Source organism: Pelmatolapia mariae, linkage group LG4 (genome assembly GCF_036321145.2).
Source record: "Pelmatolapia mariae isolate MD_Pm_ZW linkage group LG4, Pm_UMD_F_2, whole genome shotgun sequence".
Taxonomy (NCBI): Eukaryota; Metazoa; Chordata; class Actinopteri; order Cichliformes; family Cichlidae; genus Pelmatolapia; species Pelmatolapia mariae.
The window spans coordinates 23,896,093-23,911,932 of record NC_086230.1 but is presented as its reverse complement, the minus strand read 5'-3'; the positions used below and the strand labels follow the sequence as shown (position 1 = coordinate 23,911,932).

Here is a 15,840-nt window from a genome sequence, read left to right as displayed (position 1 = left end):
ATTCCCTCGCTCCGTCTCTCTCCACCATCTTATCCCCCGCTCCCATCTCTCTTGTTTCTAACCCAGCACCCCTACCGCCCCAACCCCCAACGCCATTGCTCCCCTCCTCCTTCCATGGCCCCCTCATCCCCCTTTTCTGTTTTCTGTCTCCGCTTGGCTCTGCAGTGGGAACGAGATTAGAATGATTGAAACAAACGCACATGAAATATTCATATGGAATAATAAGAGATCTGTGAATGCTTGAGGGATGAATGTTCCATTGCCCTCCACATTAAATCTCGCTCTCTTCCACCAGTCAAAATGAAACGGTCCTTACCATCATTCTAACCTTCACTAACTCACTCTCTCTGTCTCCCTTTCACTCACCCTGTCACTCCCCACTCTCTGTCGCTGCCATTCTTCCAGCCCTTTCCATATTATGTCCCTATTTCTGTATTTTCCCCCTCGCTTTCTGCTCTCCCCCCTTTAAGATTTCATTTGTGTTTCCCATTTCATTTAACATATACCTTTCACCCCACACTTACTTTACTTTTCACTGTTCTATTTATTTTCCTGTATTAATTTGTCTGTTTTTTTGTATGCAGGACAAGTCAAGGTGGTATTCATTCTGTATAAAAATTTGGGATCCTTTCTTTCCACTGAGAACGCCACTGTGAAAATGGAAATGGAAGGACCAAACCACGATAAGAAGCGCCTGGTGGTCAACTCTCATGTGATTGCTGCCTCCATCAACAAAGAGTCCAGCAGAGTGTTTCTCACTCAGCCAGTGATTTTCACGCTTAAACATCTAAAGGTAGGCAAATTCAAATTTCTCATTTGTCATTCTGAAAGATACACCTCCACTGATGTTTTCCTTCATCCGTCTCTCTTTTTTGTTCTGCAGTCGCACAATTACAACACTCCAAATTGTTCTTTTTGGAACTACTCCGAGCGCTCCATGACTGGCCAGTGGTCATCGCAGGGCTGCAGGCTACTGGACACTAACAACACACACACCACCTGCTCTTGCAGCCACCTCACCAACTTCGCGGTGCTCATGGCGCACCACGAGCCCGACGTAAGTAAACAAGGGCGTGGCAGGCACACACTTAAATTGCAAGCCTGGTAATTTATGCAGACGTTCACTCGTGTGAGCATTAGCGCTCGCTCACTCTTAGTCACACACCCTCACACACATGCACATTAATGTTCCCTCTCAAGGCTGACAAGCTCTTTGTTTTGAATTTTCTCTTTTCCTCCTTTCACTCTGACATTCAGGGAGGCACAGGCTTACAAATTCATGTCCCTCTACTTCTAGCTGACATTCACATGAATTTGAATGTCATGTATTTTTTTCAGGACGTCTTGTCTCTTGTCTTCACACTTTAGCTCCTTGCATATATTTGCAAATATTAAATAAGGCAATTTGGCTCTTTCTCTCCCCTCCCCCTGTTTTATCCATCCCCCTATTGTTTCTGCTGCTTATCTCCTATTCCACTATTCTTTGTTCTAAATTTCTCTCTCTTTATTTGTCCAATTCTGCTCTGCCGTCTCTTTTTCCCAATACTGCTTTATACCCTAAACCCCTGGATCTCCCTCCCTCCCCCCACACACCTTTGTTTTCCTGCCACCGTGCAAACCTGAACACCAGGGACAGATGCACGAGCTCTTCCTTTTTGTGATCACCTGGGTGGGGATTGTCATCTCCCTGGTGTGTCTAGCCATCTGCATCTCCACTTTCTGCTTCCTGCGGGGGCTCCAGACTGACCGCAACACCATCCACAAAAATCTCTGCATCAACCTCTTCATCGCAGAGCTGCTCTTCCTCATCGGCATCGACAAGACCGAAAACCATGTGAGTCGGTAGCAAAGCAAACGGATACTTTCTATGGATAGAGGTTTACTTGTTTTCTTTGACATAAAGTATTTTTTACCACCTTTGCATTAACTGTTACATGTCCCCCTTTAAAGCTTAGTGTTTGTGTCCATTTCCGTAATGATACTGAATCACAAGATCTAGTTACTTTTTACATATTCCGGTTTGAAAATGGCATTAAGCACAACACAGGCGACTTTTTAAGTTTTTTTTATTGAATGACTTTGAAGCTGAAATTGAGGCACTGTGTCATTATCCTACTCTATAAAACATTTACTGCACTGAGTAATGAATTACCACTCAATAATATGCACGGAGCCTGTGACCCAGGGGGCAGCTTTTCATTTTTCCCTTGTCAGTGTCCAGCACTACTTCCAGATAGTAACTCCGTTCTATCCTCTTGTGGTTTTCACTCAGTTATATACCTTAATCTTAACCTAACTTCATATTTTCTCTCTCCTCCTCCTTCTTCTCCTTTCCCTCTCTCTGCTCTCTCCATGGCTGCCACACTCAGATTGCCTGTCCCATCTTTGCTGGCCTTCTGCATTTCTTCTTCTTGGCTGCCTTCTCCTGGATGTGTCTGGAGGGTGTGCAGCTCTATCTCATGCTGGTGGAGGTCTTTGAGAGCGAGTACTCACGCAAAAAGTACTACTATCTGTGCGGCTACTGCTTCCCCGCACTGGTGGTGGGCATCTCTGCAGCCATAGACTACAGGAGCTATGGGACCAAGAAAGCGTACGTGTGAATACAGGCCTTTTGCACCTGCAGTTTGAGAAGTAGGATTATGCTATTCCCCCAGATGGAAATGTAATATGCAGTGCCGTGTGAAGGGCTCTTGCACCTCCCCACAGACTGTGTTCTCTGAACACACTTAGCCAAAGCCTGATGATTAGCCTTCATAAGATAATCCGCTGAGACAGAGAAATAGTGTGTGCATTCATGTGCATGAGCTCAGTGTGAGTGTACAGTTGTTTGTTGGTTTAGTTGTGCATAACTCACTCGTCTCCTCTGTGCCACTCCAGATGCTGGCTGCGAGTGGATAACTACTTCATCTGGAGCTTCATTGGACCTGTTTCATTTGTTATTATGGTATTAGCTTTACTGTCAAGCAGTATTATTAGCTTCCATATTTCGATATCCCGCAGTCAGAAGTATTTCACCAGCATGCAATTTTGCGATGTTATTAACAATATGAAATCAGTAATTTTGGACTAGAGTGCTCACTGCACATTATTTATTTCTTCCTATCGTCTTTCCTTAGCTCAACCTCATTTTCCTCATGATCACTTTGCACAAGATGATACGCAACTCATCGGCACTTAAACCTGACTCCAGCCGCTTGGATAATATTAAGTGAGTTTAAATTACTCAGTGAGACTCACACATTTTTATTTTTGAAGAAAAAAGAAATTTCAAATTGTCTTAGTGTATCTGTGCATCAACTCAGTGTTAGTTAATACCTCGTTCTCCGCTTCGATCAGGTCCTGGGCACTAGGGGCCATCACTCTGCTCTTCCTACTTGGCTTGACATGGGCCTTTGGCCTCCTCTTCATTAACGAGAATACAGTCATCATGGCCTACCTTTTCAGCACCTTCAACGCCTTCCAGGGCATGTTCATCTTTATCTTCCACTGTGCCCTGCAGAAGAAGGTAACAATTCCAAACTACATCTTAAAGGCACTTTATATAAATTGAATTAATTACAACTAAGCAGCTGAAATGTTGTGTAGATGAACAAATGGATGGATGTGCCAGTCTAATTGAAATTCAGTAGACGTGCTCAGAAATATTGGATTTTGTTTCATTTTGCTGTGGCTGTGCGATAAAAGGCTCTGTTGCTCCACATTCAGTTTAGCCTATAGAAACGAAAGTGTTTGTGTTTATGAGTGACTCTCAAACCTGTCCACTGTGCCGGTGGTGTTATTTTCTTTACAGGTCCATAAGGAGTACAGTAAATGTCTGCGTCACTCCTATTGCTGCAGCCGCACCTCTACCAACAGCTCCCACGGTTCGTTGAAGAACTCGGGCCTCCGTGCCAACAACCGCTACTACAGTGGCAGCCAAGCTCGCCATGCAGCAGCCCACAGACAGGTGCAGGCAGCACAGACCCACACATAAACACTCGCAAACATATCATCAGTGGAAAACACCGCTGAGTTTTTAAATGGTGTTTTTCTAAGAACAAATGATGAGTAAAAACAGCCTGTGCAGCAACATGACTGTTTTAGTGGAAAAAAATGAAAAATGTTATCTGTTTTTTTAAAACAAAAAAATATGTAAAAACAAAGCAAATCTTTTCAAAATTAGGCATGGTTTCTCACTCTGCAGCTACATTTTCTCCCTGTTTAAAAGGTCTCTTATGTAAGATTATGAAGTACAAAATGAGTATCTGCTGGGATTTGATTGCTCATCAATACCAGTGACTCACTGATTACTAAATGCTCTTGAATTTAGTTATTTAACTTACTTGTCAGCCCACAGCCTAAGCCAAAGGTGCAAAAGCAACATTTAAATACATTTTTTTATCAGTGCACACACGGAGCACATTTAAAGTGCGTTACATTATGATTTATGATGTGCAAATGATGCCCACTAATCAGCTGGCTTACTCTTATTTCTACTGTGAAAATTGAATCTTTATTTTATTTATTTTTTTAAATGTTTGGCAGTTTTTCTAACCATTACTGAAAGCCGTGTGCTTGGGAGGCTTGATGACTCAGTTATAAAGATATCCTTTGTAGTCCACATGGTGTATATATAGACACTGGCATCATACACGTCCATCGGAAAATACTGTAGATGCTGGCATATGCGCAGCTGCACAGACACATACACAAACAATGGCAATTATTGCTCACAATCGGCAAACAAGCTTTTTCAAACTGTAATAACACTTCCAAACAACAATTACATCGGCTACTACAGTCATGTCTTACAAATCTCAAGCTTGTTAGCCCCCGTCACGATAACATGACAAAGCTGTGTTTCTCTTTACTCGACGCCTCAGTCTCTTTGTCTGGCGTGTTTGCCTATTGTTCTTTGCAGATTAGAGCGAGCCCCACAGTTTTGATTACAGCTGCCCCACTGAGTTACAAAGTCTACCCGCCGTGTTTCTATATTTAACTTGTTGTGTGTTTACTGCCACTCACTGCACCATGCTTCCTCTTCCAGAGTCGGATCCGCAGGATGTGGAACGACACGGTTCGGAAGCAGACGGAATCTTCTTTCATGGCGGGAGATATCAACAGCACCCCGACACTCAACCGTGGTGAGACCTCCCTCTCTATATTTCTCCCTCCATTAAATTATACTCGCTGAAATTCTCAGACACACGTGACGCACATACAGATTTACAGCATTTAACAAAGAAAATAGAGAATGGGAGTAGCGTGGACAGAGTCGTTATTCTTGGGTGTTAAATATGAACATAAAATGATATGTACATGTTCATGTCCTTAATGTGCTAAGATCAACTTTTAATGCTATTTGCCTTTTAGCTTTCCGGCAAGCTGGCAAAGAGCAGTCACCGGCAGCAATAGTTTAAACTGAATAACATAATGGTTAAAGGCTGCTTGGTGATGGTTTGCAGTGCAGTGGCAGCTGCTTGTCAGTAAAAGCACTTAGCAGCTGCAGACCTACAGTATATTAAGCTCAGCTGCTATATTTTGTGAATATGTGTTAAGTTCATCTAAGTGAGTTCACGATCCTGCATGAATTTCTCAGATGAGCTAATTAAGCAGATTTATGTGTAATCAATTAAAAGGAAAAAAGAGGCGGCGAAGACACTTGACTACAACAGTTATCGTCCAGAATGATTTTTTGACTTTCCTTTGCCACGAGAAAAGGTTGTGAAGACATTCCCAGGCAATTATTGCCACTCAACAACCAAGAGACATTTTTTAATTTTCTTTTTCCTCATTTTACTTTGTAAATTAGACAAAATCCCAAATCACCAGCTGTGTGATGTTTTTTTTAGACACACGTGCTCCCACTTTTTGTGTTGCATTGCCAAATCTTGTATATTTGTGCTATATTCTCCTTTTAAAAATATATTTTCCACAAAAGAAAAAATAAATACACAGAAATCTTGATATCTCTGTCCCAGTTTTCAACTCTTTTAGCTATTCCATGAGATCGATTTCATCCAGACACACATTAGTGATGCATGCAGTCCCCTCCGAACTGCACGCAGCACACGAAGAGGGCAAGATCAAATATTTAAGACCTGAAGAAGTAAAAAAAAAAAAAAAAGAAGCATGCATGGAGTCACTGATTGTCTCAGCCTAAGCAACTGGTGGCGTCACTGCCGCAGCAATCAGTGACACTGAGACGATCAAGGTTGGCTCAGGTTCAAGATTGGTTTGGGGAGGGGGGTGGTGTGTTGATCATGACACAGAGGCAGTCGCTAAATCAGCCGTCACTCTCTATGCTAATTTCATCCATTTTGTTTTTAATGAACTGATTAGCGTGTGAGCGAACAGGGGGTAATTATTCTAATTGAGGAGAGTGACAGGAGCAAGGCAGGGGGTGAGGAAGAGGTGTGCTGCGAGTGAGCTGGATGGATGAAAGGTGGATGTGTGTGTGTGTTTGTGTGTTTGGTGGGTCGCTTTCTGGGTCTTTTCTTCAAGACAGAGCAATCACCAGTTCTGGAAGAGACACACACTATGTGGATCACTCTATGGTGCTCTGTCAGAGATAAACAACTGTGCCGTGAAACCTTTATTTTCTTCGCTTCTCTGAAAAGTTTGGCAGAAAGCGGAAGACAAAAGGGAGCACGGGAGACGAAAAGAGAGATGTAGAATAAGACGCTATCATGGAGGAGTAATTAAAAAGGCAGAATCTGGAGGAGAGATGCTGCGTTGTTATCACTGGCATCTCAGATCTCTTTGATTTCCCCACTTCACTTCTCTATGAACCGCAATCTCTTCCTGACAATAGTAATCGGTCCCGGAAAAAAAAGGCCTGCAGTATATGCGCATACACACACAGAGCCTCCGATGATTTGCCTTGCCCTACTTTTTCTCCACACTTAAAGCGGGTTTCTTTAATTTTCTACAGGATATTCCTGTGTGGTGCACACAGACAGCTAATCCCAACTAATTTGGTGGTGTTTGGACAAAAAAAAACTGGCACAAGGAGCTGAGAAAATGTGGTTGAACGCAGCAAAGCAAGCCAGGGAATGAAGAGAGAGGGGTTTGTGTGGCATGCCAGAAAGATGGACAGAGGAAGTGTAAGAGGAGTGGAAATGACAAATAAATAGCTGTGTGTGAGTGCATATTTTACTTTTCTAGAATTCCCTGCTCCCTTTCTGTGTGATGAGCGGGTTGCAGGAGACCTGAAGGTTGCACTTTGCCTTGGACGACTCTCCGTCATGCTGTCCTATTTTTAATTTCATGGCATTTCTGTTCGAGTTGCCTCAGGCCGGAGCCATACATGGGCTTTATACAACATTCTCAGTGTGCCATTTCTTTGAATTATATTTGTCTTGTAGTGGCATTCACGTTTCACTGTGAAATTAACTGTTTCAATGGCTGCACCCTTAGACTACATAATGGCATGCATTACTAGTCTCTCCCATCTGACTGCATTGTCAGATGGAAAAAATGAATAGCAACGCTCTAAACAGTACCTTTCCCCTGCAATTGTATTTTTACTCAAAGGTTACAATCAGCAGGCATGAACACGGTGGAGAACACTGTGAAATGCATTACTCCATAAAGCACTGGCATAACAAAAATAGCCCCATCTGAATAAACAGTAAATATTTTGGTGATTCCAGATGTTATTAGAGTCTGGAAATGTGCATTTCAGAATGTCACACCTATTGTGTGCCATGTTTCTGTGCTTACTTTGCATACGTTTGGGGCAAATTTATGATTATTTTTATGATGATGTTTGTACTTTAAATGTTTGTGTCTTGCAGCAACCATGGGGAACCACCTTCTGACAAACCCAGTGTTACAGACTCGCTCTGGTACCTCTCCTTACAACACTCTGCTGGCTGAAAGCTTCACCCCGCCCTCACCTGGTGTCTTCAACTCTACTGGTTAGCTCCTCGTGAACACTTCAGTCTGTGTGTGCAGTTTTGTCACTGTATGTGTGTGCGTAGAGTATGTGCTCAGCTTGCTGTCCTTCTGTCTGTTACTCTGTCAGCAGTTTGGCATGGTGTATACATCCAGTGTGTGCGTGCATGTGCGTGTGTCTCTGTATTTTTTGTTTTTTTTATCCAGACTATGTAGCTGTCAGACAGATTCACTAGGCTGAGCAGAACAGAGCCAAACAGTGCCTACAGCCTAACCAGCCATCTGGTCAGATCTTGAATCTTCATGAGAACAGCCACAAATTGATTAGAAGTTTAGCTACAGCTGTGACTGCCAGAAATCTTTAGGATGGTTTTCGCTTTCCAGTCAGAAAAAGTCGGCTTAAAGCATGCTGGCTGCTGAAGGCGAACAGACAGCTCTGTGAAAATGAATAGTCCATCTGGATGTAGGTTGTTCAGGTATCTGTGTATTTACGTCCTTGCTTCTGTCTCAGAGTGGGACTCAGCCTAATAGCTGTGTTATTGCATTGCAGTGTTCTAGCCCAGCTCTTTGAATGCCAGTAGCTGCAGAATAAGACATGTCTTGTTAATTGCTCCACTATAGTACCAATATTCACTTGGTAACTGAGAAGTATTACTGTGTGTAGCTGTTTCCTGCGCACCCACAGAGTATCAGCCTAAGTGTCTGAGGACTGAAATTTAAGGCGGCGTTTCTTTTAAATATTTTAAAGCCTCTCTGCACAATACGTCAAGCCTGATGGCCACAGGCCTGGCAGCCAAGTCATTTTTAGAAGAGAGTGGTAGAGTAGAGGGAGAGCACTTCATTAGAATGTCTAATTACCCACACCACCATCGAAGAAGAACGTTGATTAAAGTCGTACTACACATTAAATTTTAAAAATGAACACGCTTCTCACTTTTTTGTGTGACTTTTGCTTTGCTGAGATAGTGATTTGGTATGGGGGGGGGAGAAAAAAAAGCACCATTTCTTTGGTGTGTGGAAAGGAGTTCATAAAATAAACATTACTGCTACTGTACAAGCTTTTGTATGAATTATGTATGTATCCAGGTATCACTGACAATGCTAAATAAATATCCAGGATATTTTTCTTGAACTTAGATGTATGGTAAATGTTGGAGGAAGGTGTCAAAAAAACGGGACTAAGTCTGCATAAATCAGAGGTAATGTGACCGCAGATGTGTTTGGGTGTTTGGCAAGAGTTGGTTGGTGTTGAGAGCGGGAGAGACAGAGAGAGGGGGAAGGGATGGAGTAACAAGGATGCTTTTTTCTGCCATCCATGTTTCCCTTTTAGAAATGTTTTAAAAACAAGTCAGTTGCATCAGTAAAAAACACTTGCTTAATACTGCCTTTTATTTTATTCACCCCACATGACTTTCTCTGCAATGCACAGGAACCTTTCGTGACCCAAGTAAGTATAATGAACATTTTTCTTCCCTCGCTAGAATTTGATTCGCAATGAAAAATAATAACAATGGTAATAATAATAATAATACGAAAACCCTTTGTCCTTTTGTTTGGATCCAGAGACTACATTATCTAAGCCCCGTGACCCGTGTGGAATGGAAACCCTGCCCTTGAACGGTAACTTCAACAACAGTTACTCCCTGCGTGGTGGCCCAGCAGGTGGAGGTGGGGGCAGCTGTGACTTCCTAAGTGGTGGGAGTGGAGAAACTCCCCCACCCATCTTTAATCCCCGCAGCTCAGAAGCTCTGGGAGGCGGAGGCGTCAGAAGAAACCTCTCTGATGCTGCGGCCTTCGAGAAAATGATCATCTCCGAACTTGTGCACAACAACTTGAGAGGTGGTGTTGGAGGAGGAAGCGGAGGAGGTGGAGGTGAAGTAGGGGACAGAGTGTATGGCAGCCTGGCCAGAGGACATCCCCACGGTGGAGTTGGTCGGGGAACAGCAGCTGGGCCAGACCAATCTGCGAGTATGGACGAAGAGGAGGACTTTATGAGAGAGGGGCGGCAGCGTACGCCACAGGATGTAGAGCTGCTGTATAAAGCTCTGGAGGAGCCCCTGCTGTTACAGCGTGCCCAGTCAGTCCTTTACCAGAGCGATCCAGAGGAGTCGGAGAGCTACACGGCCGACCTCACAGAGAGCCTGGGCCACAGTGGCCAAAGTGCTGGCGGGCAGGGAGGCAACAGAGCGCCTGATTCTCCTGCCCATGACTCCCTGTACACCAGCATCACCAACCTGCGAGACTCACCCTACCCTGACAGCAGTCCTGAGCCCCTGGAGGTGGTGCCCCGCTCAGCTCAGCCCCCGGAGGAGCTGTACTACAGCTCCGGGAGGCCTGCCCTGGGCTCTCGTGGGGCCCCAATGCAGACCTTCTACCAAGCCCCACCCCGGAGACCAAGTGGGGAGGGACACCAGGCCCAAGAGCCTGTCCACAATGAGGGTGATGGACAGATGCAGCTGGTCACCAGCCTGTGACTGGAGGTTAAAGAGGAAGTTGGGGACTAATGTGATGGCCAGAGCCTCCTCCTAGCCCATCTCTCTCTCGGGTCTCTCCACTTTCTGCTTGTTTGGTTGCCTTTCTTTGTCTTGACTTTTATTTAACTAACATATGAGCAAACAAATTGACTTTCTGGGGGATACATGGCTGACTCTGCAGATGCAGGCTTTATCTTCAACCCTCCCGAGTCTTATGGAGATGAGGGATGGGTGTTTTTCCACAGAGTGTTCATCGGCTCTGTCTAACCCCAGTCGTCCCCAGTTCTTCTGGTACCCTAAGGCCAAGTCCAGCACTCTGAATGTACCAACCCACCCCCTTTACCTTTTGGATTTTTCAAAACTTTAGAAACTTTGTTAAAGCTTTTTTTTTAATGTAATTTCTCTTCGAGCCTGCCTCCGGAGATGGTGATATCATTTTATATTTTATCTCATTTCCCTTTCTTACCATCCATAGGTCTTTTTCAAGTCATCATTTGATAGGAGTAGTTAGCTGTGGAGACAGGGAATATAGTACACTATTATAATCTAAAATATGTCACACAGAAAGCTCTTCATTGTTGCCAAAAATATCTTTTATTGAGCCAGAACAGAAACTAGAACATTCACAAGGCAAACTCACGCACACATATATACTTTCACCCATCTACAAGTGCTCATTACTGAACATCAAAAGTAAAAAAAGTACCCCGTCTAAGTAAAAGGGAGCAAGAGCTTTTGTTCCAAGCAGGCAGGGGGAGCTGATTTAGGGTAACTGCCTTCATTTTTGCGTGCTGTGAATTGACAGCTCTGTACAGCGGCGGAGTGGAGGTGAAGACAGAGACTGAGGAGGCACTGCACCACCCCTCCAGAACAGGAGAGCCTGCACCCTTAAGACTGGCCAATCCTCTCCACTGTTCTCTTCGGTCGTTTGCTTTAGGCATTTTGAAAAGTTAAATGACTGTCTTGCTGTTGTTTTGAACAGAGTATTCAATTTGTTGACTCGGTCTACATCTTCGAGGGGCTGCGAGTGCGGATTGGTATTGCCCCCCTCCCCTTGTACTTTGCTGTTAGAGCCTAGCCAGTTGGAGTGGACTCGATCCCTGTGCGGTGCTGTGACAAGCAAGACTGTAAATGTCACAATCGCACCGGCCGACCAATTGGTATGACCGTGTACATAGGAACAACACATGAATCTACTTTATTCCTACTATGTAAATAGAGACACCAGATGATCAAAAGCAACAAAAAGTAATAAATACTATGAGAAATGACTTCTTGTACTGCAACAAACTGACAAAAGAAAAAAAAATAAAATGTTTTGGAGTTTGTGACCTGAATGATACACTCTATCTCTCTCCCCCATTGCTTGATCTCTCACTCTCTCACCGTTCCAGTAGTGTTTCACTAAAATTCCCTAGTGATCAAAAGGCAGTGGTAGAGCGAGAGAGAGATTAAGATGTGTAATAGGTTTTATTTATACAAATGAAAAATGGAACAAAAAAAATCCTGGCACAATTTTTATGTGATATAATCCATTACATGTTGTTAATGTTTGACCTTTGACATTCCCTGGGTGGAATTGGCAAAGGCAGTGGGAGTGGGAGGTGCGGGGCAAGCGAGATAGATGTTGTCAAATGTCATTCTATGCCTCACAAAGCACGATAAAGCATTGTGGGTGAACGACAGCATCCATAAAGTGATTTGGTTGTTCTTGTATTATTTGGAAGATATAACCAGATTACGTACTTTTAACAACATGGGGTTTTAGCATGTATGATAATGATTTGCTTTCAGAGAATATTGCATTTTGCTGTTTCTTAAAGATAGTTTCAGCATTACTCCAGAACCTAATGTGACAACTCCTTATTTTCCTGTGTGCATGTGTGTAAGTGCGAATGTATCCGAGAGCCTGGGTGTGTCTGATAAGTGTCTGGTTTGTGAGCGCGTGCGTATGTGTGCGTGCGTACACATTTGAAAGGCTATTTTTGTGACTTGACTTGAATGCACATCAGAGAAGGAGGGATACTCATCTCAGAGAGCTGCCATTACTTTTCTGCCTCAAATGGAAGTTGCTCTTACCGCTGTGTTCAGGTACAAGGAGGACAGGAAAATTCAGACTGCCTCGAGAGACAAGAGGTAACACTATAGCATGAAAATGACAAGCAGGGTTGACCGATCGCGAGGAACACGTTTCCAATATGCCACCTTATGCAAGCAAAATGAGCTGTCTAGGGAGAGCCACTTGTGAGACTCCTTTCATCTGGTTGAAATCTATTTGACCTTTTAAAAAGAAGAGTTTGCTTTCTTTTACCCTTTATTTAAAAGTATTTGTTATGGTTTATTTATCAGATTATATATCTATGGAATATTTATTTACATTGATTTATTCATGGCACTCTTTAACTATTGCCTCCCAAACCTGCAGCTACAAAAGAGTGTGATGTGTGGATACGACGTGAGCAGAAAATAGATGCATCCACTGCAGTGTGACATTTGGCTAGGGCCTGAGTGTCCCACTTCTAAGAGAACCCAAAGGACAGCTTTTTAGCTAAGGCTCCTGGGGCTGAAAGCGAGCGAGAGAGGGGGTTAAAGACAGATAAGGGAAGGGGATTACAAGGATTTGCCGCCGTTTTTCCTTGCTATTCTGATCATTTGTGTAAGTAACATTGTATGGGCCACAGATCGTGATGAGGCTCAAAGGAAAAGGTTGCGGTATCATCACTTGAGCCATAGGGGAAATATGTGCAATACTGGTCTGATGATACATGCGTCACTTGGATTTGTAGCTTCAGAGCTGTCGGTTTACAAATGAAGAGACAATATGGACATGTGTTCGGCTCTGCTGCAGCGCGGGACTTGTGGCTGAATTAGCGGTGGGGGCTCGGTATCATAGCAGCACTCACTGGTCAACTGAGGACAACTTGAATGTATTTTAACAAGCAAGACTGAAGATAAAACAATTCACTCCAGGGTGGAAGTGTTAATGGGAATCTCAAGATGGCCATCATTATCCTTATCCTCTTTGTTCTCAACACCATCATCATTAACTCCATCCTGCTCTCATTGTATTTGATATAACTTGCTGACGCTGATCTCCAGTGTTCAGCTGGGACTCGCCCCAGGGGGAAACGCTGTTTAGACAGACACTCCCTTTGCGAAGAGGAATGTGCGTCACCTTGGGCCTGCTTCTCTTTCTTTTTTCTTTTTTTTTTCCAGCACCTCCCAGCGCCCTCCCCCCCAAAACTCATCCACATTTTAATATCAATCTCAGTGGACTCCATTAGTGCAGCACTTCTTTGAGAGTGTTAATTTGTTTTGTCAAAAGCTTTGTTTATCCCAGATTAATATCTCAATAAACAGTGGAGGGCTGCACTGCTGTAAATGATGGTGATTATACAGGAGAAGGTTCGCGGCCCACGCTGTCGGACGGAGGCTCTCACGATGGGAGTTTCTTCACCATTCAAAGCCCTTCAAACCTCTGATTACAATAATAACACAGTGGGTACTAATTTATTGTTGTGAACTCACTCTCGCTCACCTCTATTCTCTTGTTTTCTGTCTAGATTTGCAAACCTTCCATGCCAGTGGCAGGCCTGACGTGTGAGCTTTAGTGGTTATGTGGGAAGTTGTTTAAAAGGTTGGATGCCCAACCTTTGACACAGTGCTGTTTCACCCCTGCAGCTTGTGCCATTGTTCAGTCTATCATTAGACAGTGGTCCCAGCAGGACTTCAGTCTGTTCACTCACAGTTGACCCATTCACACGCAGACATTTTTGTGTGGACCATATCACATCAGGAGGGCGGTACAGAAGCGGCAGGACAGCGGTGTGTGAATTCAACAGCGCCAGAGGAGCAGAGGGTCATTATGCCTGCAAAGACTGGCCCGTGAGGAGGACTGAGGAGGGACAGCATCAGCAGAGATGTCACAGATGTCACAAATATATAGCCATAGGCGGTGAGAGAGGGAGGGACGGCTGGTGAGAGGGGTTTGCAGTGAGGCTGTGCAGGAGCGTATCTGGAGATAAGGAGATGGATGTGCTACTTTGTTTCAGATTGCTTTCTGACGGTGGTTTGCAGACCAGAAGTTATTACTTTATGGTTTAAATTGATCAAGCTGGCATGTCAGATCTCAAGTTCATTCATAAAACAAATCTGCCTGTGAAGGAAAGAAAGATGATGGGATTGTTTGATCTAATGGATGCTTCCTTTAAAAAAAATGTGAAAATGAAACCACTGCCGCATCAGCCAATTAAAGCACGATTTTTACAGTGCCTGCAAATGCACCATGATTTTCCTAAAGAGATTTTTAAAGAGCAAATATAAACAAATCATAAAGTAGTACTATTTTGTTATTGATTTCTTCTTCTCCACATGACTCCTTTAGAGTAGTTACTAAGACTCTTTAGAGGTAAACACAATAATGAACTTTTGCTCTTTAACTTTTGTGTTAAGTATGTGTCTGTGGAGCTGTGCCAGCATTTCAGGAAAGTTCTGATCTTTAATACACAGCGTGGTACCAGCAACACCCGGGGCTCCTGGACAACAAGGGTTTCTCCAAACGATTGAACATGTTGAGATTATAGGGTTCAAGATTAAAACAATTGACACAGCTGGAGCAGGCTGAATCTGTCTTTTTCTTTCTTGCTTGAGGTTTGGGGGGAGTCAAACAGTTCCTACATGCACCTGTTCATGGCTAATCTCAATCCATGATCATCCATGGGACAGGCCAAAAAAGTCAGCCCCATGTGGTGTCTGTCATCAGATGTATAATATCTGGCTTCAGTGGTTATGGATGGGATATCCTGATGATCATCTGAGAGCTGTATTAATTAGCTCAGTACAATGGAACTTGGTCAGTATTACACATACCTGAAATGCTTAACATTAAGGTGGTAAATCATTGGGTGCTAGTGGTTTTTACATAACGAGCTATATGGCAGAGTGAGCACTGACATTGTGCCATGTGGGGTTCTACATATAGCACCATATCTAGAGCTTTCTGTGATTTTTCTATGAAATGGATAATTTAATATGTACTGCTGAGACATTTGTAAACTGAGGTAAATATAACACTTTGGTTTTCTTTTAGGAATCATGTTCATTTGTCTTATTTGATTTTTGTTTTCTCACACTCATTGCTTTGATAGCTGTTTGGGCCAAAGGGGATGATTTTCTGTGAGTGTTTCCATCATTGCAGGTCAAAGCGACCTTGTATCAGCACATATTAATAAAAAAAACTATTGAAAATATACACTGTTCATGCTTGAAGGTTTCTCTGGGAATGTCTTGAAGGAGCTGTACTGTGGTGCACACGTGTGTGTGTGTGTGTATGTGGTTGTGCACTGATGCACAGCATAATTGCTTCTGTACTTGTGTATGTGCCAGCGTGCTAAAAGGGTAACCAGCAGAGAGAAATTGTTATTAATCTTCTGCTTTTCTATATGCATATAAACTTTAATATACGGTTCAAACTGAAAATGAAAAGATG

General features: G+C 43.4%; 1 protein-coding gene across 3 annotated transcripts in view; it reads left to right on the top strand.

Moving 5' to 3' along the window:
- adgrl1a (adhesion G protein-coupled receptor L1a) overlaps nt 1-15,593 on the top strand; it is a 94,679-nt gene extending 79,086 nt beyond the window's left edge. For all 3 annotated transcript variants that reach the window (XM_063472035.1, XM_063472037.1, XM_063472038.1), the window contains 12 exons: nt 585-793; nt 884-1,057; nt 1,631-1,834; nt 2,370-2,590; nt 2,878-2,944; nt 3,117-3,208; nt 3,337-3,505; nt 3,791-3,946; nt 5,027-5,123; nt 7,779-7,901; nt 9,308-9,325; nt 9,442-15,593. In XM_063472035.1, the coding sequence (XP_063328105.1) occupies nt 585-793; nt 884-1,057; nt 1,631-1,834; nt 2,370-2,590; nt 2,878-2,944; nt 3,117-3,208; nt 3,337-3,505; nt 3,791-3,946; nt 5,027-5,123; nt 7,779-7,901; nt 9,308-9,325; nt 9,442-10,352 (2,441 nt within the window). In that variant the 3' untranslated portion in view covers nt 10,353-15,593. The remainder of the gene's footprint in view (nt 1-584; nt 794-883; nt 1,058-1,630; nt 1,835-2,369; nt 2,591-2,877; nt 2,945-3,116; nt 3,209-3,336; nt 3,506-3,790; nt 3,947-5,026; nt 5,124-7,778; nt 7,902-9,307; nt 9,326-9,441) is intronic.
- The last annotated feature ends 247 nt before the right edge of the window (nt 15,594-15,840 follow it).